Source organism: Myzus persicae, unplaced genomic scaffold, assembly GCF_001856785.1.
Source record: "Myzus persicae strain clone G006 unplaced genomic scaffold, MPER_G0061.0, whole genome shotgun sequence".
NCBI lineage: Eukaryota > Metazoa > Arthropoda > Insecta > Hemiptera > Aphididae > Myzus > Myzus persicae.
Genome location: NW_019104155.1, coordinates 465,072 through 488,484, shown reverse-complemented (window position 1 = coordinate 488,484; position 23,413 = coordinate 465,072). Strand labels below are relative to the sequence as shown.

At 31.5% G+C, this 23,413-nt stretch overlaps 4 protein-coding genes and 1 long non-coding RNA gene across 9 annotated transcripts; 4 read left to right on the top strand and 1 right to left on the bottom strand.

The window, feature by feature from the left end:
• The first annotated feature begins 21 nt into the window (after nt 1-21).
• On the top strand, nt 22-1,061 carry LOC111039328. The gene is made up of 2 exons (XR_002605085.1): nt 22-398; nt 565-1,061. It is a non-coding gene; the product is annotated as an uncharacterized LOC111039328 (long non-coding RNA).
• Nucleotides 1,062-2,539: 1,478 nt separating this feature from the next.
• Nucleotides 2,540-12,551, top strand: LOC111039367 (sideroflexin-2). Of its 4 annotated transcripts, XM_022322861.1 has the most exons (10): nt 2,540-2,662; nt 2,722-2,838; nt 10,096-10,281; nt 10,378-10,548; nt 10,625-10,823; nt 10,883-11,008; nt 11,085-11,151; nt 11,230-11,332; nt 11,444-11,491; nt 11,549-12,551. In XM_022322861.1, exons 3-10 carry the CDS (start codon nt 10,130-10,132, stop codon nt 11,655-11,657), a joined length of 975 nt encoding a protein of 324 aa, XP_022178553.1. In that variant the 5' UTR covers nt 2,540-2,662; nt 2,722-2,838; nt 10,096-10,129; the 3' UTR covers nt 11,658-12,551. The 4 variants fall into 4 exon arrangements, with proteins under 4 accessions (XP_022178553.1, XP_022178551.1, XP_022178550.1 ...); XM_022322859.1 differs by having other exon boundaries at nt 2,577-2,838; XM_022322858.1 differs by lacking the exons at nt 2,540-2,662; nt 2,722-2,838 and adding an exon at nt 9,215-9,419.
• On the top strand, nt 5,963-8,079 carry LOC111039368 (THAP domain-containing protein 3-like). Its single transcript, XM_022322863.1, has 5 exons — nt 5,963-6,795; nt 6,999-7,194; nt 7,271-7,342; nt 7,532-7,663; nt 7,749-8,079. The coding sequence occupies exons 1-5, from the start codon at nt 6,725-6,727 to the stop codon at nt 8,010-8,012; spliced, it is 735 nt and encodes a 244-aa protein (XP_022178555.1). The 5' UTR covers nt 5,963-6,724; the 3' UTR covers nt 8,013-8,079.
• Nucleotides 12,552-14,169: 1,618 nt separating the features above from the next.
• LOC111039379 (actin-interacting protein 1) lies at nt 14,170-17,743 on the top strand. Of its 2 annotated transcripts, XM_022322885.1 has the most exons (15): nt 14,170-14,454; nt 14,540-14,661; nt 14,741-14,831; nt 14,894-15,041; nt 15,120-15,300; nt 15,392-15,547; nt 15,620-15,748; nt 15,819-15,923; nt 16,291-16,393; nt 16,527-16,741; nt 16,807-16,926; nt 17,004-17,168; nt 17,251-17,253; nt 17,328-17,478; nt 17,572-17,743. In XM_022322885.1, the coding sequence occupies exons 1-15, from the start codon at nt 14,439-14,441 to the stop codon at nt 17,679-17,681; spliced, it is 1,815 nt and encodes a 604-aa protein (XP_022178577.1). In that variant the 5' UTR covers nt 14,170-14,438; the 3' UTR covers nt 17,682-17,743. The 2 variants fall into 2 exon arrangements, with proteins under 2 accessions (XP_022178577.1, XP_022178578.1); XM_022322886.1 differs by lacking the exon at nt 17,251-17,253 and having other exon boundaries at nt 14,171-14,454.
• A 409-nt stretch (nt 17,744-18,152) lies between these two features.
• Nucleotides 18,153-20,869, bottom strand: LOC111039403 (cyclin-dependent kinase 20-like). Its single transcript, XM_022322921.1, has 5 exons — nt 20,693-20,869; nt 19,903-20,091; nt 19,064-19,321; nt 18,541-18,768; nt 18,153-18,370 (listed from the first exon to the last, which is right to left on the bottom strand). Exons 1-5 carry the CDS (start codon nt 20,867-20,869, stop codon nt 18,200-18,202), a joined length of 1,023 nt encoding a protein of 340 aa, XP_022178613.1. The 3' UTR covers nt 18,153-18,199.
• Nucleotides 20,870-23,413: the final 2,544 nt, after the last annotated feature.

Here is a 23,413-nt window from a genome sequence, read left to right as displayed (position 1 = left end):
CGATGCCAACATCCAGTCAGTGCCGCAGCCGTATACGTTATTATTGTTATTCGGACTTCGGAGCTCCAGCAGTCCAGCCTAGTCTCGGTCCTCGGATATGGCCACGACCTCCGTTTGCCGTGCTGCCGTACCGATCACCGAGTTTGGGAGCCAATAATTCGGTACTGCTTGAAAAATTCACTTAATTTGGAAATTTTTCACCTAAAATTTTTGGAGGCGCCTCTGATTGCCTCCTGATAACAGGGACGGCAGTCACCATAGATAATATATTAATAAAATACCGCAGTATCACGTTATCACGCAGAATTTTTCTGTTTTTAATGTTTTTAATGTTTTTATTTTCATTTACCCGCATTACGCGATTCGACGGAGGAAACTCGGTATTCGATTATCGTTAGGTCAGTCGTGGTGCTCTCAAAATAGTCAAACACTTGGTATCGACTATTTACGTTTTAATACTATCAATAAATTATTATTGAAGATTCAACTATCATTACATTTCGATATTGTTGAATATTGACAATGTAAGCTCGACGTAGTTGATTTACAATACTCTATTTGTAGATCTACTACACTCTTCCACGGTCTTCAATCTATCAGCTTCTAAGACCTTGCTCTACAAGTCTACACACCACGACGAAAAAACATGGTTTACACTGTCTCTACTTGGGCTATGACGTCTCGGAATAGTCGGAACGTTTAGCGGACGCCGAGGCAGTGATGTAAGATGTTGAGCGCTTTCGAATCGTCCATTTGTCCCGTATTCCACACGCTCGGTGTGGATAACCTGCGTCGACGCGCTCTAGGAAATAGGAATACTTAAGTACATCGAGAATTCGAGACCATGGGTAAACATTCAGCGATGTTTGAAACGTGGTAACCGCCTTACCAGTTCGTGCTGTCTCGTAATATCGTCGTGGTAATACGTCGTAACCTTAGATTATGGGTAATGGTCGTAAGTCGTAACCATGCGATTCAAATTTTTGAGCGATTTCGCGGTTCGAGCCCCTAGGCGTCGAATATCTCCCAGACGAGCGAATAATTCGCATCCCAATAACGAGGTCAGTGGTGGCAAGATATAATACTATTTGAAGCAATTGCTTCATAGCTTCAGCATAGTAAATTATCATTTTGATGTAATAAGGGGAATGATTGGTGGTAAAAATATTAAAAATGTACAATTTGCTTCAAAGACTCAAAAAGTTTGCGCCGCCACTGAACGAGGTTAACACAAACCTTTGCTAAATATTTAGTTGTTAAAATGTAGAACTATAATCTACCTAGTCCTAATGTGTTCACTAGACGATTATGATTTTATGAATGGTTTAATTAAACCGTCCAAATTTCTTAGGCTCTTCAACGATTTCAAAATCTTGTTGGACAATGTGCTTATCGTGTAATGTGTATTTGTGTGTTCACTATATTTTTGAAGGGTTTTAATACCTAATGCACTCGAATAACCTTATTTTAACGTTTGGATAGCAAATTTTAGATTTCGTGTATTTCGTGCGCACGAATTCGAAACAAATGATTAAACGCACAAGTCGAACAATCCGGAGAGTGATACTTAAAGCAGGGTCGGTTATGAGGGGGGCGACAGGTAGTTCGCCCCTTCTCTATGGCATAATATTTATTTTATGTACATTTTACAACTATTCTCTTATACTGAATTTGAACAATACAAAACGTTTGTTCTGTTTTAATTGTGTTCTCTGTACATAAGTTCAAAATATTGGGGAATGGTTATAGGGTCTCCAGAGATTTCAAACAGCCTATCAATTTTTCTATGAGGTTTTGTATAATAAATGTCTTTTCGCCCCGCCCCCCTCTCGTCCATCAATTATACCCGCCACTGCCTTGAAGTTTGAATATGGGCTAACGGCTAGGAAATGCACAAAGCTTTTACCCATTGGCTATTAAGGATAAAGGTCCAAACAACTGTATATCTGAGCATTTCAACTGATCATTATTGATAAATTCATATTCAATGCATTAGGTATGTATCTAAATATATACCTATATAATATTTTAATAATTTAAAAACGAATTATCATGCACGTGTTATATAAGAATGTCGGAATAGATAAAAGATAATATTATAATATGACGATGACACTTAATCTCTTTTCTACGACGATGACCTGTTGTCAATCATTCAGCAATTCAGCATACATAATTTAAGTAAATAAAGAACCACACGTTTGACCATTGAACGCGGTAGCCAGTATTAAAATATATCACCAATACTTACCTAAAACCTAACCTTAACTCTTTACATAATGTAATAATAGGCTCAAATTTTACTATTTTATTGTAACTGGATAATCAAAATTTATTAAAAACACAAATCAGACATTTCATTATTTTAATTACTTAAAATTGACAGAATAATAGTAGATATATACCTAGTATTAAATATTAATCTAAAAATGTCAACAGTATTAATAGTATTATAGTTATTTTTAAATATTAACATGATGTATTTACAATGAATCATTTATGATTGTTGATAATTATTGATATAAATATGACTGCATAAAAAAGACTAAAGAGTATGTAACTGTGTAATTGTGTAACTCGACTCTTCGCCCAGTTCTTTATTAGCCATAGCCCATGCAGTTCCTACACACAGTCGAAGTTAAAGACTACACTAGCTACTCAAGTTAGTAAACTACTAACTTAAAGAAATTATTTTTCGCAAGTGTTTTGTATGTTTTATAGGTATTGCCGCATTGGGTTCTTTTTAAAACACAAGTGATAGTTTATTTATATACATTTAAAGTGTATTCATGTCTGCTTCACAACCTGTATATAGAAGAGTTCAAGCATTCAAGGAAGGTAACTAAACCTAGTGGCTATTATATCTACATACCCACTAAGTATTTAGTAATTAATAAGTACCTAGTAACTAAGTATTAAGTACAGTGGAACACGTTTGGGGTGGGGGTCGACCTCCCCTAGGTATTTTTTTCACTAAAAGAAATTGTATACAATAATGTTACTCACCCCTCCTAAATTATTGTTTTTTTAAATTAGATTCAACAAAATCATAATATCCAATCAACATAAAATTAATTAAAATTAAAATTTTGTAACAACTAAAAATTATATAAAATATAGACATTTGTTAAATTGTTTTACATTTTTAAATTTGCTTTGTATTATAAGTAATCCGATTGTGAAAACTACATATATGAAATAGTCATAGTATTTATTGAGACTTGTATTTCTGCTACCTGCATGAGTACACGACTGCGCGGATTGTTCTACTAACTACTACGAATTACGATGATATTATGTCGATATTATATAATTATATAATATGGTTGGACAACACAGCCTGTAACTTGTGGACTGTATTAGTATTTAATATTTATAAATTTATAACCATACCAGCAAGAAATATAATTTTTAAATTGAAAGTTAAGGAACTCTAAACCTATGTGTTAAAATGTAAAAACTAAAGTAATGCCTTGGGGAGGAGGTGGTAAAAATGTTACATTACACACGCGAGTAGGCACCCGGTGCACACATACACAGAAGAATAATAACTAAATAACATGTTATCTATGTAATAACTCAATAAAATATAGAATTTTTTGTATAGAAAAATATAACCGTAGATACATGAAATGTTCATCATCTATTTAATACAGCTTAAATATAAGTTTGTTGTTTTACAATATGTATTAAAATAAATACCTAGAGCTTTAGAGGTTAAAGACTAAAAGCATGTGTTGGTGGAGGAGCAAGGGCACTCTGATTGAACTTAAAAGACATCCCCATAAGTCATAACTTATTTTTCAAAAGGTACGATAAACTCTTTTCATAGTTGAAGTATTAATCAAAATAATATCTTTTCTGTTCAGAAAGGGTAATTATTGATTTTCGAAATTGTATCATATTATAGATTTATCAGTATTTATTGGTATATTTTTTGGTTTGATAAAATTGATTGTCTGGTATTAAGCCAACATCCCTTAAAATAATATTTGATGTTTAGACACATGCAAATATTTAGATCAGACCTAGATAACGCTGGACGAAGGTCAGGCAGAGCCACAAAGGTCAGAGTGAATAAACACTTAAGACTCTAAGATGGTTAGGAAAAAGAGAGTGGAAGATATATCAAGAGACACGGGGTGTGGCGTGGAGAAACTATGTTGTTGCGACAATGCACCAATTTTAATTTTAACGCGAGTCTCGAGTTATGAGTATTTTAAAATTGTAAATTTTAAAATACTTATAACTCGCGTTAAAATAAAAATATAATAAAAAGCCTATGAGGTTGCCTAGATAATAATCTTACCTTTAGATTTTATAAGAGGTCAATTCACTTTAATTTTTAAATTAACGGAGCTACACGTGTTCTGCTTAGTGTACAATTTGCTATGTTACGCACTTGTAAGATTGAGACAACACATGCGGGTATCACGTCCTCTTAATCTTAATAGCCATCGTTTTTTCATATGGCTAAAGAAAAGTAATTTCTAATTATAATTGCCATCACTATATAATAGGTATAATAATAATTTTCACTATATAAGGCCTAAATAATCTAATATCCAGTTATCTAGTATATTCTAGTGTAAGCTCTACTCACTAATCAGTAATCACTAATCAGTAATCACTAATCACTATTCACTATACCTACCTACTCTATAAGACCGTGGTTTTCAAATGTATATAGAAATTGCCCACTAGTGACTTGCCAGCAGATAACCATAACATAATAGGTAATTACTAATTAGTAATTAGTAACAATCTTAGGAACCAAGAGAACCTTATTACTTTATCGGTTTATCGGACACCCTTTTTTTGCAATTTTTTTTTTAAATACTTATATAGTTAACCTCTTAACCATACTAAAAACGATGGAGAAGTCAGAATTTGTTAGCCGGCCAGTCTAGTGATGTGCAAATTCCCGGGAATGTAATTACGGGAATTTCCTCGATTCCAGAGAATATAATAAGTTTTCAAATATTGATCAAAGTTTCAGTGTTAAATTAAACTTATATAGTTGTAAATGATCCAAATAACAAATATTTTATATCAAAAAATATTACTATAAAATTTGAGTAATATAAGAATATAGAGACTAATATAGCGAGGGGTCGCTCCGGTCTTCTTCTTCTCTACTTACCTTGTCGTTGCAAATCTGGTTCGCCATTCTTCTCTGTTAAAAGCTAGTCTTTTCATGTCTGCATATCGATTACAGTTAGCTTGTTCTGTCATTTCTTCTTTATATGCCTTCCTCAGTCTCCCTCTGCCTATATATCCATTTATTCGTCCTTCAAATATATTTGTCATAAACGAATTATGCATTTATGCCTAATATTTAAGTAGTAATAATAATAACTAGTAGGTGACCAAATATTTTTCCACTTCTTTCTTTTATGGTGTTTAATAGAATTCTTTTTTCCCTTACTTGGTTTTATATCTTTGTGTTACTTTTCCTTTCGGGCCAGCTGACTTTTAAAAATCTTCTCCGTGTCCACATATCCATGGCTTTCAATTTCTTCTTGTCTTGCACATTAATGATCCATGTTTCACAGCCATATAATAATACGCTCCACACATAGCATTTGGCAAACATTTTTCTCATATTATAAGTTTTTTGTTTGTAAGTAGCTGCCGTTTTTGTGTAAATGCTCTCTTTGCCATAGCTATTCTTTGTCTGATTTCTATTGAGCATTTACCATCGCTCGTAATCGTACTTCCTGGATACTCAAATTGTTGGACTTGCTATATTAAGTTATATAGTTTACCACCAACTTCGATAAAGGAATTTCTTTTGCCCTAGTCACCACTCACTATCATTGTTTTGTTTTATTTGCATTTATTTTCATTTAATATTCCTGTAATATTTTGGTGAGGGTAGTTAGAGATTTTTGCATATCTTTTTCCGATTCAGACACTAAAAGTAATAGTAAAGTAATATCATCTGCAAAATGTTTAAATGTATGTAGTGGATCTTTTCTCCATACAAGCTTACTCCATTTGAGTTTATCTTCAGTCTGAGTTAGCTACGGTAGCCTTTGAAAAGTTGAAATAGTAGCGTACAAATTGAGCCCTCCAGCCCGCCCCTGATTCTACTATTATGTATAGAATCTCTCAAATCCTGAATCCTGAAAATGGATACATAATTAATACTAAATTAAATCGTGGTTGGATCTAATGGCCTAGTACCCGGTTTGTCGCATTTATTCCTCCACGAAGCAAAATAAATTATCAAGCTTTTATCAATATTTTTTTGTTATCGGCTACCAACTACCGGGTATACATCGGAAGAGAACCGGAATACAATCACGCTTGTTTGTGACTTGTTGTCTATAATTTTTTTTATGATATAGATTATAGACGTGACGGCCCGGCGGTACGAATGTACGATACGACTGGCGTACTATTGCTGTCACGCATAGAGTAATAAAACTAAAGAGGAGGCATTATGCAGGTATTATGATTATCAGATCGAAGCAAAATTGAACACCATTGTACCCCTCTTACAACTCTAGTGAACACTAGATGGCGTTGTCGACCATGAAATTAAATGGATAATGGACATTATATTATCACAGAAAAATATAGTATAAAAATTATGGTTGGTAATGATAAGCAGCTGTTTGATTAGCTTTAAAAATTATAATTTTTAACTGTATTTTGTACAATTATTGTAATTAAGTAATTTTAAGTAATTGTAACTTGTAAGTAACCTTAAATCATAATGGTCAGCTGTATTTTGTGCGCTCGGACTCAGAAACAAAAAAAAGAAAACGACAATATTACATTTCACCGGTTAGTACTTCTATTGATCTAATGGTAATGGAGTTACCTAACTAAACTTTACGTTAAAAAATATTAATCTCGTCACTTTTTAAAGTCTTGAATTAAATTGTAGTTCAATAAGAACTTGTTGATCCGTAAATTTGTTTCTAAATTCCTTACTTATAGGTTCATTGACTGTTTAATAACATAATAAAAATATTTTATTTTTTTAGAATTCCACAGAGTAATGTCAGAGAAGAGTGGTTAAATTTTATCCAGAACAAGTGCAACATTAATGTTGGTTCAATCAAACCAAAATCTGTTGTTTGTTCTTTACATTTTGATGCGCATTGTTTTGATAAATACGCTAGAAGCATACATTTAAAGCCTTTTGCTATTCCTTCGATTTATATTAAAAGAGTGAAGAGTGTAAGTTTTACAAAAAATTTTATATAAATCATATTTGTTGATTTTTTATATACACTTTATATACACTTAAATTTAGGCGAAAAATATTTATCCTGAAGAGTTTGTATCTTGTGTAAATGAGACTAATTCACATGAAAATGCTACTCCTGTAAGTATAGTAACATCAGTATATTACTTATCGAGGGGCGGGTATGTGCAGACGATCTCGAGGACTAGATAATTCACGTAGGAATAATAATCCACAATATTATCGAACACGGTGTGGGTCGTAACACTATTGTCTATAACATCTTTATATAATTTGAATAAATATGAATAATGTACATTTTTGCTGTAGCAATGTTCAGATATCTCAAGTATGCAACTTGATGATTGTATTATTGAAGATATTGATAAAATTACTGTTCAACAAATCGAACCTGTTCTTGACGAAAAGCAAATCAGTTCAACAGAAAATATTATTACACCTGTATGTATAAACTGGAGTGGGCAGTATATTAGATACTTTATACTTAGTTATTATTTTACTAACTATTATTACATCTTTGTTTAAGCACAAGTCTAAAAGATCATATTTGGATATGAGCAAATCTACTGATGATGATACACCAAAAAAACTGCGTCTAAAAAAAGCTTTGTTTAATTTATCAATTACCAATGAATTAAAATCAAAAAAAATCAAAGTTCTTCGTCAAAAAATTAGCCGACAAAAAAAGAAAATTAGTTCATTAAAACAAGTTGTTACTGTTTTGAAAAAAAAAAATTTACTTAATGAAGACTCAGTAGAAATACTCATGGATAGTTTTGGTAATTTTTAACAGCAGCAAATGCAGACATTCTTCACAATTATAATTATGTATAATTTGTCTGCCTTAATAATTGCAGGTAAGAATAAAGATTTGATAATAAATTTGGCAAATAAAAACAAAGGCAAAGCTGTTCCTAGAAAATNTTATTCGTCCTTCAAATATATTTGTCATAAACGAATTATGCATTTATGCCTAATATTTAAGTAGTAATAATAATAACTAGTAGGTGACCAAATATTTTTCCACTTCTTTCTTTTATGGTGTTTAATAGAATTCTTTTTTCCCTTACTTGGTTTTATATCTTTGTGTTACTTTTCCTTTCGGGCCAGCTGACTTTTAAAAATCTTCTCCGTGTCCACATATCCATGGCTTTCAATTTCTTCTTGTCTTGCACATTAATGATCCATGTTTCACAGCCATATAATAATACGCTCCACACATAGCATTTGGCAAACATTTTTCTCATATTATAAGTTTTTTGTTTGTAAGTAGCTGCCGTTTTTGTGTAAATGCTCTCTTTGCCATAGCTATTCTTTGTCTGATTTCTATTGAGCATTTACCATCGCTCGTAATCGTACTTCCTGGATACTCAAATTGTTGGACTTGCTATATTAAGTTATATAGTTTACCACCAACTTCGATAAAGGAATTTCTTTTGCCCTAGTCACCACTCACTATCATTGTTTTGTTTTATTTGCATTTATTTTCATTTAATATTCCTGTAATATTTTGGTGAGGGTAGTTAGAGATTTTTGCATATCTTTTTCCGATTCAGACACTAAAAGTAATAGTAAAGTAATATCATCTGCAAAATGTTTAAATGTATGTAGTGGATCTTTTCTCCATACAAGCTTACTCCATTTGAGTTTATCTTCAGTCTGAGTTAGCTACGGTAGCCTTTGAAAAGTTGAAATAGTAGCGTACAAATTGAGCCCTCCAGCCCGCCCCTGATTCTACTATTATGTATAGAATCTCTCAAATCCTGAATCCTGAAAATGGATACATAATTAATACTAAATTAAATCGTGGTTGGATCTAATGGCCTAGTACCCACTACCCGGTTTGTCGCATTTATTCCTCCACGAAGCAAAATAAATTATCAAGCTTTTATCAATATTTTTTTGTTATCGGCTACCAACTACCGGGTATACATCGGAAGAGAACCGGAATACAATCACGCTTGTTTGTGACTTGTTGTCTATAATTTTTTTATGATATAGATTATAGACGTGACGGCCCGGCGGTACGAATGTACGATACGACTGGCGTACTATTGCTGTCACGACTCACGAGTCTATTTGTAAATAATACATAAGAAAGAAAATTGTTATAAATAGTTATTAGCAGTGAGGAGACGTGCGATTCGGAAAACAGTATTCAGGGGAACCGAACAGTCATAAATAATATTTGTCAAAGGTAATAATAATAATAATAATGTACGACTTGCGATGACTGCAGCTTGCTGTCACAGTGTCACCAGCTACTCACCCATGAAAAATCTATAGGCCATTATAGCCGCTTTTCTTATTAGTTATTTCTTGGTCAGTTCAATGATTATTTTATCATTTAGGTCATTGATCTAGCCATTTACGGTTCCAATTGGTCGAGTCCCTGGTTATTCATTGTCTATTGGTCCGGGATTATACATTTTAATAACATAATATTTTCACCTCGTCATGTTAATTTGAACAATTCGACCACTTTTTTTATATTAACTTGTTTTTAGCCAAACCGTACGTTAAGGACTCGTCATTAATATTTATTAACATACAATACATAACGATAACGTGCAATTATGATTATTATTCTAGTAGTCTAAAACAATCGACGTTAATTATAGTTTAGGACGTTTTTACTTGTAAATAATATGTTAAAATACACGTCATACCGACCTACACAGTTTTATTTTAAACATTTTTAGACAACAGTTAACAGTTGTTGACTTTGATAGTCTGATACTCTGATTTTTTGTTTTGTTTGTTATTTATAGTTTAGTCGCATTTTTTGTAATTGCTTAATAAAAAAGATTAAGAATTTTTTATTCTTTTCAAAAAATGAATGAAGAGTAATGCTGTTTTTTTTTATTTCTCAGCAATATTTAATCAAGAAAATATATACATAATACAATGAACAAACCATTCGAAATGGAAAAATGTCCTTGGGATCAGAGTACTTACATAGGACGGTGGCATTATTACTTTTGGGTCACAAACCCTATGCTATGCTTGAAAACCGATAAAGAGCTTGAAGAAGCCAAGTCTTTACGTTCATCCTATCTGTAAGTAGTAATAAATAATAATAGTATTGTATAATTTATGACTTATGAGACATTTTAAAACTTGAATTGAATTTGAAATGTTTCACATTTATACAGAAATGGTACACTTCCACCTGGGACAACTACTGAACAATTGTTAGCTGCTAAACAGATCTATGAAAGTTCATTTCACCCAGATACTGGACAAAAACAAAATGTATTTGGTCGAATGTGCTTTCAGGTCCCCGGGGGTATGGCTATTACTGGAGCAATGTTGTCTTTTTATAAGTATGACATTATTGAAATCAAGCAATATCAGGTAGTACAGGTTGTAAATGTTAATTTTACTTTGTTACTTTACTAGAACTGTGCCGGCTGTGGTGTTTTGGCAATGGATTAATCAGTCATTCAATGCTTTAGTCAACTATACCAATCGAAATGCTAACTCTCCCTTGAGCCAAACTCAAATGGGCACAGCGTACGGTTCAGCAACAATAGCTGCTTGTGTGACATCTATAAAATTCAAACAATACCTGACAAACAATGCTTCACCCTTTTTTCAAGTAAGCTATCAATGATTTGTTAGAGCAAAGAAATGTTCCTAATTTGATCAATATTTTAGAGATATGTTCCATTTGCCGCGGTTGCAGCAGCCAATTGTGTGAACATACCATTAATGCGCCAGACTGAATTATTAAAAGGTGTAGATGTTTATGATGCTGATAAAAATAGAGTTGGATGTTCTAAGGTAACATATTTGACCCTAAAATAATATTTATGTATGTATTATCAAAATATAATTTTAAAATGTATGTTAATTTTAGTTAGCTGCAGCTAAAGGAATATCTCAAGTAATAGTATCAAGAATTGTTATGTGTGCACCTGGAATGGGTAATTCAAGAAATAATAATAATTTTAAAAATGTATTAAATTGTAGTATATTTATGTATTTCTTATCATTATTTATAGTATTGCTACCTGTCATAATGGAAAAACTTGAAAACAAAAGTACATGGTTCAAGCGAAATACATGGATCCATGCTCCATTCCAAACACTAGCTGTTGGTTGTTTGTAAGTATTATATTTGTACATATAAACATCTATAGAAGCTAATCAAATTTTTATATAATCATACTTGTCGGAACATGCAAATTTGAATAAACATTGATTTTTTATTTTCAGTCTGATTGGTATGGTGCCAACTGCCTGTGCCTTGTTTCCTCAGTTCAGGTATATAGTTAAAATGTATTAATGTGTTTTATGTTCAACCGTTATATCTTATTTCAGCTCCATTAAATTAAGTACATTGGAGAAATACGAGAATACTGCATACTGTGACATAGTGAGCAACTGCAAGAACCCACCAGCTGTCGTATACTCCAATAAAGGACTTTGAAATAACAATCTCATATACTGATAGTATCTTTAAAAATATACTCATTAGGTTTATCTGTTTATTATGAAAATAATTATAAAAAGTCAGTATTGTTCAATAGGGTGCACATAATCACAGTATACTAAAATGTGAGATACTGAAATTTGGTGTGTTAGAACTTTGAAATAATTTAATTATACTGGATAGTTGAAAAGTATATAATGTGGTAGTATTACATACTGCTAATATGGCAAAACAAATTATGTATTGAGAGAAAATATTTATTTTTCCCAACAGGTCCAAATAAGAACAGAAATGTCAACATATATCCTATATTTTTATTTTGAAATCCAAACACCTTATGATGATCTTGTTTTTAAAAATATTTTAATATTATTTTGTTTTTACCAACAGATATTTGTTAACATAATAATTGTCTGATTAGTATCTTATTTTTTCAAACAACAAATATTCAATGATATACTTTTCTGCTTGATTTTGTAATTTATTCATAAAAATAAAATATAATGACTAATTTATAAGTATCAAGTGCTTCCAATAAATATAAAATTCATAGTTAAGTCAGTACAATGAAAAATAAATTGTAAGCTAAGATAGATTGTTTAACATGATTATTAGAATCAAATAATCATTTATAGCTTAGAAAAAACTCAATAAAAATCATTTATTGCTACATGCTTATTTATAAGTATTTAAGATCTGATTACTTATATTGTTTCGATTTATGAACCCAATGTTTCTAAATCTTTTGATCTGTATAATAATAACTGTTAAGCATCACAATATTGTATTCAACTAAATGATCTAATAATAGTACTTATTGTTTGATAGTTATTAAAATAAGCAATATATTTGTAACTTTTAGCAATTATATATTATTTCTTTCAAGTAAAACATCTGATTTATTTTTAGTTATTACCATCACATTATAAAATAATTTCTATTCTTATTATGGAAACGTCTCGCTAATTTGTAACACAAATATACATGCAATATCAACATTGTACATTGATTAATTCATTTTGTTGTTTATTTGTAATATTAAAAACTTTATACTCATTTTAAAATTAAAATATCGAAAATAAACTTATAATGGAACATTCTACGATTTGGTAACTAACAACTCGTTATAGATCACAGATCTATCGATATAGATTTAACATAAATATGCCATTTACGCAATCGAATTGAGAGTTCGTAAGACGCCTGAGACAACCGGTGTCGAAATTCAGAAATATTCTTTAGAATTCAAGAGTATTTAAAAATAGTATCTACTTAACGATATACATTTAATAGTTTTGTTCTTAAAACTATTTTTCAATTACATTTTGCTACTACCGTAGGCCATTGCATGTTAAGGTACGGTTTCCTTGCGGCGCGGCGTAAATTTTACTATTTTATCCCACTCTTTGGGTTTGATTTAAAAAAATTAAATCACAACCACTGCGACCGTTGTCCTCTCCGCACGTAGTTTCAAGTGTTTCAACATAAAAGTTCAATTTTTTTAATTTTTCAAAATGAATCAAAATTTTATTTTGAACAGTTTTATTAATAATATCAATATTTGTGAATTGTTGCTTCGCGATGAAGAAATTGAAACTGAGTTACTTTGAATTTAATGCCAATAAAAAAGAAAACCTTTCAACAGTTCGTTTTCCACGAGGAACTCTGAAGGATTCTTTAAAAAATTGGTTGGTGGACATCTTATTAACGACGATGAAAAATTTCGGGAATTTCTTTGTCTAAATCGTGAACAGTTCAATTTTATTTTACCTTTGGTTCAAGAAGAAATAACAAAGAAACCAACATTACATGTACCTGAGCCAATATCTACAAAAGAAAAACTAGCACTTACTTTGAGGTAAGACTATATTTTTTTAATAGAAATAAAAAAAATTAAACAACGATTTAAAAAATGTATTAATTAGTAATCTAGTATACTATTGTATAAATTATTATTCGTCAGTTGGAATTTGGAAGTTTAGAATCTTGACAGCCGATAGGTAATAAGTAATAAGTAATAACTAATAATATAATATTAATTAATATTTAATATAAAGCATCGACCATCCCGTATGTACTACTATATATATCCGGTATTCCGGGTCGACCGCCTCGGCGCCGCTTGTGATAAGAATAGTTAACAAGCATAGAATACTATTCTATGTATAGTATTCTATGTAACAAGTTAACTTGCGTGTATTTATTGTTGTGCCGTTATGTAAACATCGCATGATAAGAAATAAATTAATGTGTTACAACCTCTGGAACGATTCAGTTGTGCACATGCGCTTCCAATACTAAAAATATGGGTCCAATTCGACTTTCTCCACTCTAAGACAGACCCCGTAAAATTATGTCCTTTGCAGCCATTGAATTATGGTCGTAGTGACAAACAATAATAATTTATCATCGTTTTAAAATTACACGAAATAAATTATTTGCTATTCCTTATATGGTAATCCTGGTCGACTCGGTACAGTTATCTTTATAATAATAATATGCTTATCATCAGTATTCAGAGTTCAGACATATCAGGTTTCTGTAGTCTGTGGCCTGTGCGAGAAAAAATACTTTACATTTACATTTTACTCACTAAAATAGCTTACGAACAACCAGCAGTCCCGCCGTCTCGTATTTATATACTTTTAGTATTATTATTTTGTGTCCTCATTTTCACGTAATAGATCCATTACACCAAAAATCGGTGTCATTTTATAATTTAGTGATTTATTAATTATTAGTGCTTCATTTTTACCTACTACAGTATCATTATACACAATGTCCTATTCTAACAGTGAGTCATCTGCACATATCGTCATCGTAATCGATAACTTTTCGGTAACAAGTGAACGAAATGTAATTTTATCATTTGATTATAGAGTACATTTACTCAACACTACCACGTACGCAAAGAGGGCAGCCGATTGTATTGGGTGGCGATCCTAAGGGAAAAAATTTTCTCTACACAAACGGTAACAGTGTCATTATACGTGACATTGAGGTGAGCCTGTGTATTTTGTTTATTATTAATAAACGGTTAATTTATGTATGTTTTGTTTTTTTTTTCACTTATTGTTAAGAACCCGGCTATATCGGATGTGTACACCGAACATTCCTGTGCTGTAAATGTCGCTAAGTATTCCCCAAGTGGATTTTACATTGCATCTGGTGGTATGAGATCAAATAGATTCAAAAAAATAAAACATTTGACTGATAAAACGTAATAATTACAGATCAATCTGGCAAAGTAAGGATTTGGGATACTGTAAATAAAGAACACATATTAAAAAATGAGTTCCATCCATTTGGTGGGCCAATTAAAGATATTTCTTGGTCTCCAGACAATCAACGGATGGTGGTTGTTGGTGAAGGCCGAGAGAGGTAAAAGGGATCATTTAAGTTTTTATGCTTTTATGGATTTTTGTATAGTATTCATTTGAGTATGTTTTATTTCTTTAGGTTTGGTCATGTATTTATGTCAGAAACTGGTACTTCAGTTGGTGAAATTACGGGTCAGTCTAAACCAATTAATTCATGTGATTTTCGGCCTAGTCGTCCATTTAGAATAGTGACTGGTAGTGAAGACAACACAGTTGGTGTTTTTGAAGGTCCCCCATTCAAGTTCAAGATGACCAAACAAGTAAATTTTATCTTTACTTGACTTGATTTATTTTATTTTATAGGAATAAAGTTGACCTAGGTACCTAATTCTTCAACTCTGTACTTTACAGGAACACTCAAGATTTGTTCAGGCAGTACGTTTCTCACCCAATGGTAATTTCTTTGCATCAGCAGGTTTTGACGGTAAAGTGTTCTTGTATGAAGGTACTAATGCTGATCTTGTATCTGAAATTGGTAGTCCAGCACATAAAGGAGGAGTTTATGGAGTAAGAAAATATCAACATTAAAAAAAATATATATTTAATTAATATTTTGTTCGTAACATTGAAAAATATTAGGTTGCTTGGAGTGCTGACAGTACACGTCTATTAACGTCTTCTGGTGATAAGACTTGTAAGCTGTGGGATGTAGAAACAAAATCTGTTGTTAGTGAATTTGTGATAGGAAATCAAGTAGAGGATCAACAGGTTTGATATTTTTTTATTAAATTATTTATTATTTATTAAGGTAATAATTTTGTGTATATTATTTGAATAGGTTTCTTGTTTGTGGCAAGGAAATTATTTGTTAACCGTCTCTCTTAATGGCTTTATTACTTACCTAGATGTTAACAATCCTGAGAAACCCATACGAATCATCAAGGTAATTAAAATTATCATTTATAATTTTTAAAGGTAGTAATTTTCCATAAAAAATGTTCAAGACATTGGAAGTTTTTTTATTAATTGGAATTATAATTTGTACTATACAAGTATAATGATTGCCTTGAATATTTACAATATCTAAAATAAATTATATTCAAAAGTTAAAATATTAACCATTTTACTTTTTTTATTGAACATCATTAATTTTCATACAGTATTATATTAAGATTATTTTTTTATATATATTATAATGAAAATATTTTTAATTTAATGGAGTAAATTAAAAATAATATACTACATAATGTAGCTCAGCAATCATTGATTTAAGATAAAATAAAATAAATACACTTATCATAATTATTTAGGGTCATAATAAACCAATTACAGTATTGGCATTAAGTCCTGATCGTAGTACAATTTATACTGGTTCCCATGATGGCAATATCACAAACTGGAATGCCGCAAATGGTAAATATTGAGTATAACTTTTTTAAATTTTGAAGAATTATAATCATTGTTTGAAAAGTTTTATTTTGTTATTTCTTCCAGTTGAGATAAATATAATTATTATTAATAAGTAATAACTGTTAAATACAATTAGGTGAAAATGACAGAGTAAAAGGTGTTGGTCATGGAAATCAAATAAATGGAATGAAATTGGATAGTGATTACTTGTATACATGTGGAATTGATGACAGTCTTAGGCAAGTTGACATTAAATCCAATTCATACACAGACTTGCAAGTCAAACTAAATGCTCAACCAAGGGGAATGGACTTTAACAGCAATGTGATTGTCACGGTTACGATTAAAGAGGTTATACAGAACATATTTAATGAGCATAATAATAGTATTTATAATATAAACATTTTATATATTAGATAATAGTATTAAAAAACGAAAAAAAAGTATTTAATTTGCCCGTGGACTATGAACCTTCTGCTGTAGCTCTTAGTCCAGGTGCTGGTTATGTTGCGGTCGGTGGAGCTTTGGATAATAAAGTAAGTGTACATAACAACATCAAATCACATACACTACACATAATGGTCGTCATGGTTTAATTGATAAGTAATCTTAGGTACACGTATACAAAATTAATGAATCCACTTACACATTGGAATTTGTCGCGGAGTGTGATCACTTAGGACCAATTACAGACTGTTCATTTTCACCAGATGGAGAGTACTTGGTAGCAAGTGATGCACACAGAAAAGTCATTTTATATAAAGTGCCTGAATTCAATGTAAGTAAAGTGAATTCCTTAAATCTGAAACAACCACTATTTTATTTATTTTGATTTTATTGTTTATTTTACTGTTGGATAGTCGGTAAGAAATATAATATAATACTGTTTTTTAGTTGACTTTCAGTAATTTTGTACTTGTTTTTTTTTGTACTTTAGCTGGCCCATAAACAAGATTGGGGCTTCCATAATGCACGTGTTAACAGTGTAGCCTGGTCACCAAATTCAAAACAAGTAGCCAGTGGAAGTTTGGACACTACTATCATTGTGTGGAGCGTTACTTCCCCAAACAAACATACAATAATAAAAAGTCAGTATTAAAGCTTTTAGTTCACATCAAGTTGTGATTTTGTTAAATAAGATGATAAATATATATATATGTATATATTTTTTTTTATTCAAGATGCTCATCCACAAAGTCAAATTACACGTGTACTGTGGTTGGACGATGAAACTATAGTGTCGGTTGGACAAGACTGCAATACTAAAATCTGGAATGTAACACCCATTTAATCTGGTACTACATATTAAGAGTCTACTATAATTATTAAAATATATTATATTTATCTATTTGACTATTTATTTTTATTTATTTATTTTAGAATTGTTAATTAACAAATAGATATATTTTTTTTTAATGAAGTAAAATCTAAAAATGAAAAATTTGCACTCACAGATAAAATATGGTGTCCTATTATTATTAAATTATTAAATAACAATTAGATTTATGGTTTTGCCAATATCATAGATTTCAATCAATGAAAAGTTTATTATATTTATTTTTTTTCAGAAGTGTTTATTTATTATTATTAACCATTTTATTTTAAGTTTTCTAATTTCTTTCTATACTTTAATAAATAATTTGCATTTATATTTTTCTAATGTGTAATAATAAAATAATAACTACTCTGAAACAATGTTTTTTTTTTTTAGTTTTAATATATTAATTCAATGAAATTTAATACATTTGTCAATTATCATGAATTATTAATTTTATTTTCCAAAAAAATATTATATAGGTAATTACAAATTTACAACGTCTCATCAAGTATTTGGTATAAACAACTAAAATTTTTTTCCAAACTTTCAATTACTTTAGTTGGTTTGGGTACAAGTTTTTGTCTATGATCTTTTGATGGTTTTGGCATTAGATGTTCTAAGCACGGCAATGGTTTATTAAAGAAATAAGGATGCAGTAATGCCTAGAAAAAAAAAAATTATATTAGTATTTAAATTGTTAATTTGCCATGGTACATATAATTTAATGAAATAGGCATTTTGTTTTACAAAATCCTTTATTTGTTCAAATATAACGGTTTTTATACTAAAATAGTAATTAGAATGAACAAAAATAATTGTTAACGTTAAGTACCTCTTGTGCATTCAATCTTTTATTGGCATTGTATAAAATTAATTTTCCCACTAGATTGACCAACAATTCATCAATATCGGGCAACAATACATTTATTGGTACTGGATTACAGTGTGTAAAGTTCAATTTATTGTAATCTGGCATTTCATTCCTATTTGGCCATGTCTCATCAGTTGGAGTACCTAAATTATGAACAACGATGGCAATCTGTTCCATGTCAGAATCTCCCTAAAATTTTAATAACTGTTAATAGTATTTTACGTTTTGCAAACAGAAGCATGAAGAGTTAAGTAATTTGAAAAATGATATCGAGGTACAAAATCAAAAGCAAAATTGTCCTCATCAACATTACATCATCGATAAGAAAAATGTAGGTATTAAAAAAATTTTAAAAATGCACATCTCGAAGAATTCTCAAGGTGTTGGATTCACAATAACCCCGATACAAGCTGAAGGTAAGTGCTGACTGCTGAGTGAGCATTGCAGTTTGTAATGTTTTGAAAAAACAGACAAATCTTCTAACCGCGAATAAAGGAGTTTTCATTTGCATCTCTGCTAAAATGCAACCGACTGACCACATATCGATTGACTGGTCGTAGTGAACAGAGCCGAACAAGAGTTCAGGGGCTCGGTACCGGCGAGTCGCTACTTGGCCCGTGTAACATTGACTGCGTTGATCATCGTCGGCAGCAGTGGTCGTCAGCAGCAGACGACTCAAGCTGAAATCCGCTATTTTCAACACGCCCTCGGAACTTATCAGTAAATTTGCCGGTTTCAGATCCTAATAAACACAGGTATATAATAATGATCATTGATCAGAACAAAGTCTGTGCACGGAATCTAGAGGAAAACGTTTGTTAAGTTTTTATTTTTTTTTATTTAAAGAAAATATTTATAGTTTTAGAAATAATAAATAGAATTTTTACTATTTTAAGTTTAAAAAATATTCAATACCTACGTATATTACCTGTATGGCTATATACAGACAATGTAAAGCGTGAGACAAAATTAAATTGATCTTAAGATAAGTTTATCTACAAAATATCATGTTATTTTTATTAAATTTATGGGATATGTTGGCATTTTGATGAAGAAATTCCTTTAGAACCTTTTTAAATTTACCTAAGGCTAAGATATAAACAATTACGACGACCTATATAAAATACTCTCAGTCTTACACATTTATATCTCCACTTTTCGGTGTTGAAGTATTCTTCAGAGTTCAGATTTCGATGATACCTATATAATATAGATTTTTACAGTGGGAATTTTTAATTCTAATAAAAATAAGCTAACACATAGATAAAAAAATACTGGAAAAAATTATATATTTTTTCCGTGACTTTTCCTTTTGTCTATTACCCTGTGCACGATGTTTGTGGAATGCATATGCACTACACCGGCTAAGAGCATATGAGCGTATGTTTTCAGATGAGAATCGTCTAGCCAAACGTCGTCGTCGTACAACATCTCTGGCAAGCCAGACGCCACGAATTCGAGTACCAAATAGAAACTGAAACTGTGGCAGAAATGATCCAACAGTTTTACGACCTGAAAAACGGCAAATAGTTTAGGTGCCTATTTTGTAGCTCCACCTAAAGTACATATTGCCACTTAAACGGAGATTTAGTCAAGCGCGTACATATTGGTGCTTTTTGGGGGGAGGGGGGAGGAGGGAGGAGGGCGATCAACATAAATTCATAATCAAAATAATTTTTTTTTTATATTAATCATTAGTTACTACAATAGTACAATACGGCTTTTGAGGAGGGAGGCGATCGCTCCTACCGTCCGCCTAAATTATGTGCCTGGATTTAGTCGAACTTCAAGGGTAGGGGGCAAACAAATACCCTTCACCTCGCATATGCTCAATTATCAATGTTTTAAATATCCTTGTCCCCTTATTTTACATAAGTATTATAAATTTATTTTATATTATTAATGTTGTGTGAATTAAACAAAACATAGAATTCAATTCTGAAATAACAAAACGTTTTTCGAAGTTATTATGGCCATAAGCCCATAACAATAGTGAAATTGTCTAGGTCCTAGGAAACTCGTAATTAATTCAAGGGACTACCGAGCCCTGCTCGACCAATCACCACCCGCACCAATTAACTATTAGCTGGTTCTTAGTATTTATATAACAAACGTAGTCGGAATCCAACGCTTTCAGTGATTCGATTTCTCGCAGCAGGTTCTTAGACGCCTTATCCGACGACCGTACGCACTTAATAGCGACTATTTTACCAGTAGACCGTTCCATGGCTTGAACCACCTGTCCGTGTGTTCCTTCCCCGATCCGTTCCAAGATTTTATAATTTTCCATCGATGATTGTAATTTAGATATTGTGATTGCGAAATTGTGTTAGATTATAACATTCAAAATATACAAGTTTTATAATGGCTGCAATGTTTGTACACAGTGCACAGTCTTGTGTTTACTGTTTAATATGGTTGGCACGGCAACATGATAATACATCTACGAACGACTGTATTACTATTACTGTGTCGTAGGATTGTGTCACGAATTTTTGGAAAAAGTACTCCAGTCTCCAACCTCCAATTTCCTAAGAATTAAAGAGGGTTAGGTATTAATTTACTCACAAGAGAGTATTGGTATAATATACTTATATGTATGTATCCATTGCATAATTTCTGTAATAACTAATAGGTACCTATAGATGTGTCATGTGTATCTTTTAAGATTATATTTTGCTGTACGATAATGTTGTTGATAATGTGTTTACACAGAATTGGTTTAACTACACTCTTCTATAAGTTTAGGGTAGCTACTGATCTTAAGTTTCGATTGTTTTACGGCTATACAAATTTGCATTTTCAATAACTTTCATTGACCATAGAAATCATTTTTAATTTCCGGGGGGGAGGTGGATACAGTCAAGGGGGCTACGCCACCGCAGAGTAGGTGCATACTTTATAAAAGGTAAAGAGACTCCATTAAAAATCCGTTAAATATTCGAACGAAAAGTTAATTGACAATTATATTCATGATTAGATGGATAAGATTTCAAATTCGATGTGAAACTGTAGTCCCATTAACTCTTTTTTACAAACTTTTCCAAGAACTGACCGACGGCGGGCGAAGGTCACAGCTGCCAAACAACACGCATACTTAATATCAGAACTTCAAATTGAATCTCTACAAACGAGGCAAACATAACGGAGCAAGAAAATCAGAATAAAAATTTAACCACCGGAGACGGGTAGGCGTAGGGAGTGATTATACGTCTACACGTCTTGTTATAATTGGCTGCATACTAGTTGCGGTCACGACGATTTTTGAGGTAAGTAGATATTATTACAGTTGTGGTCACGCCAATTGAAGGCATTATCATGGTAATGTCTGAGTTGCGGTCTCGGCGTTAAAATGCCCGAATTCCAGGCAAAATTAATATTATGTTCAATATATACCATGTTCTACCACTCTCGCCCTATTATTTTTACTTTTCTCGAAGCCTTAAAATTTAAATGAAATCAAAACTAGTAACTATAGGTATTTGAAAATAAACTGTTCAAAAACTCGTGCTAATAAGATTTCGAGGGCGAAAGAAGATTTTCTAGACCAACGCATTCGCTTTTATGAAGAGGGTAAAATTAATCGACTTGGATATCTGAAGTTGATTTCTTTCAAATTTGTACCTACAAAATGTTAAGTTTTAAACAGTATTATACAACATTCAATTGCATGATAAAATATTATCTGACACAAGTCTAACCACTTAATCTAAACATAAACCAAGTACCTATCAACATTTTTAACCATACCTACGACCTACCCTATAAATAAGAGTATAGGACCTACACTGTAGGCGCCCAAGTTATCTTTTCGATATAAATGGGAAGGAAAATGTTGATTGGTATCAACTTTAGCAAATACGATAGCGTAGCATAATAATTATAATATTATGAATATGAAACTTTTTGTTGATCAGTATGTAACCTTTTTAGGGGTGCTGAAATTAGTATGTACCTATCCTTTTTAGGGGTGACCGCAACTAGAAACACCATTTTAATTACCCATATAGGTTAGTTGGATAACCCTACAACTTACGTTCACACCATAGACCAAGAGTCAAGCATCTAATATAGCCTGCCTTAATGGACAAAATGTGGGTTCTGACGATTTATAGAGAACTGTGGTGAGGTACTAAAGTATATAAGATAAACTAGTTTACCGCCAAATTAAAGTTCATGATGTCAAGTTTTACTCTATCCAGTAATCATGGACAAGTGGCCTGTCAATCAGCACGTTTTTTGCGTTACATTTATTGAGGGTAATGGAGATATTACCTGACCTCCATATTCTCCCGATTTGACTCCGCCCGATTTCTTTTTTTGGGGTTATATTTTGAAATCTAAAGTATTCACTAATAATCCGCATACACTATTAGAGTTAAAAGAAAACATTAGACGGGAAATTACAACCATTGATCTGCGTATCCTACAAAGAGTTATAGACAGGTGTAGTACAGTACCTTTGAAAAAACGGATACCCGACTGTTTACAAAATGGCCACTCCAGTAATGTAATTTTTAAAAGTAAAGATTTTTGTTGAGAACAATTAAAAATAATCTTTATGTTGAATAAAATACAATATGTTTCATTACTTTGTTTATAATACTTGACTAATAAACTACGATTAAAATTCGTCAGAACCCATTGCCCCACCCTGTACATCAATCTATAATAATCTATCTATATATTGTATTCTGCCATTAAGACAGGATAGATGTCATTACGCCACTCGTAATACACAGTTCTTAACTCTTGTCTATTTTTTTTTTTATAGTAGGTAGTTTAAGGTTATGGTTCACACTCAGCCAACTCACCACTCCGACCGAAAAAGGAT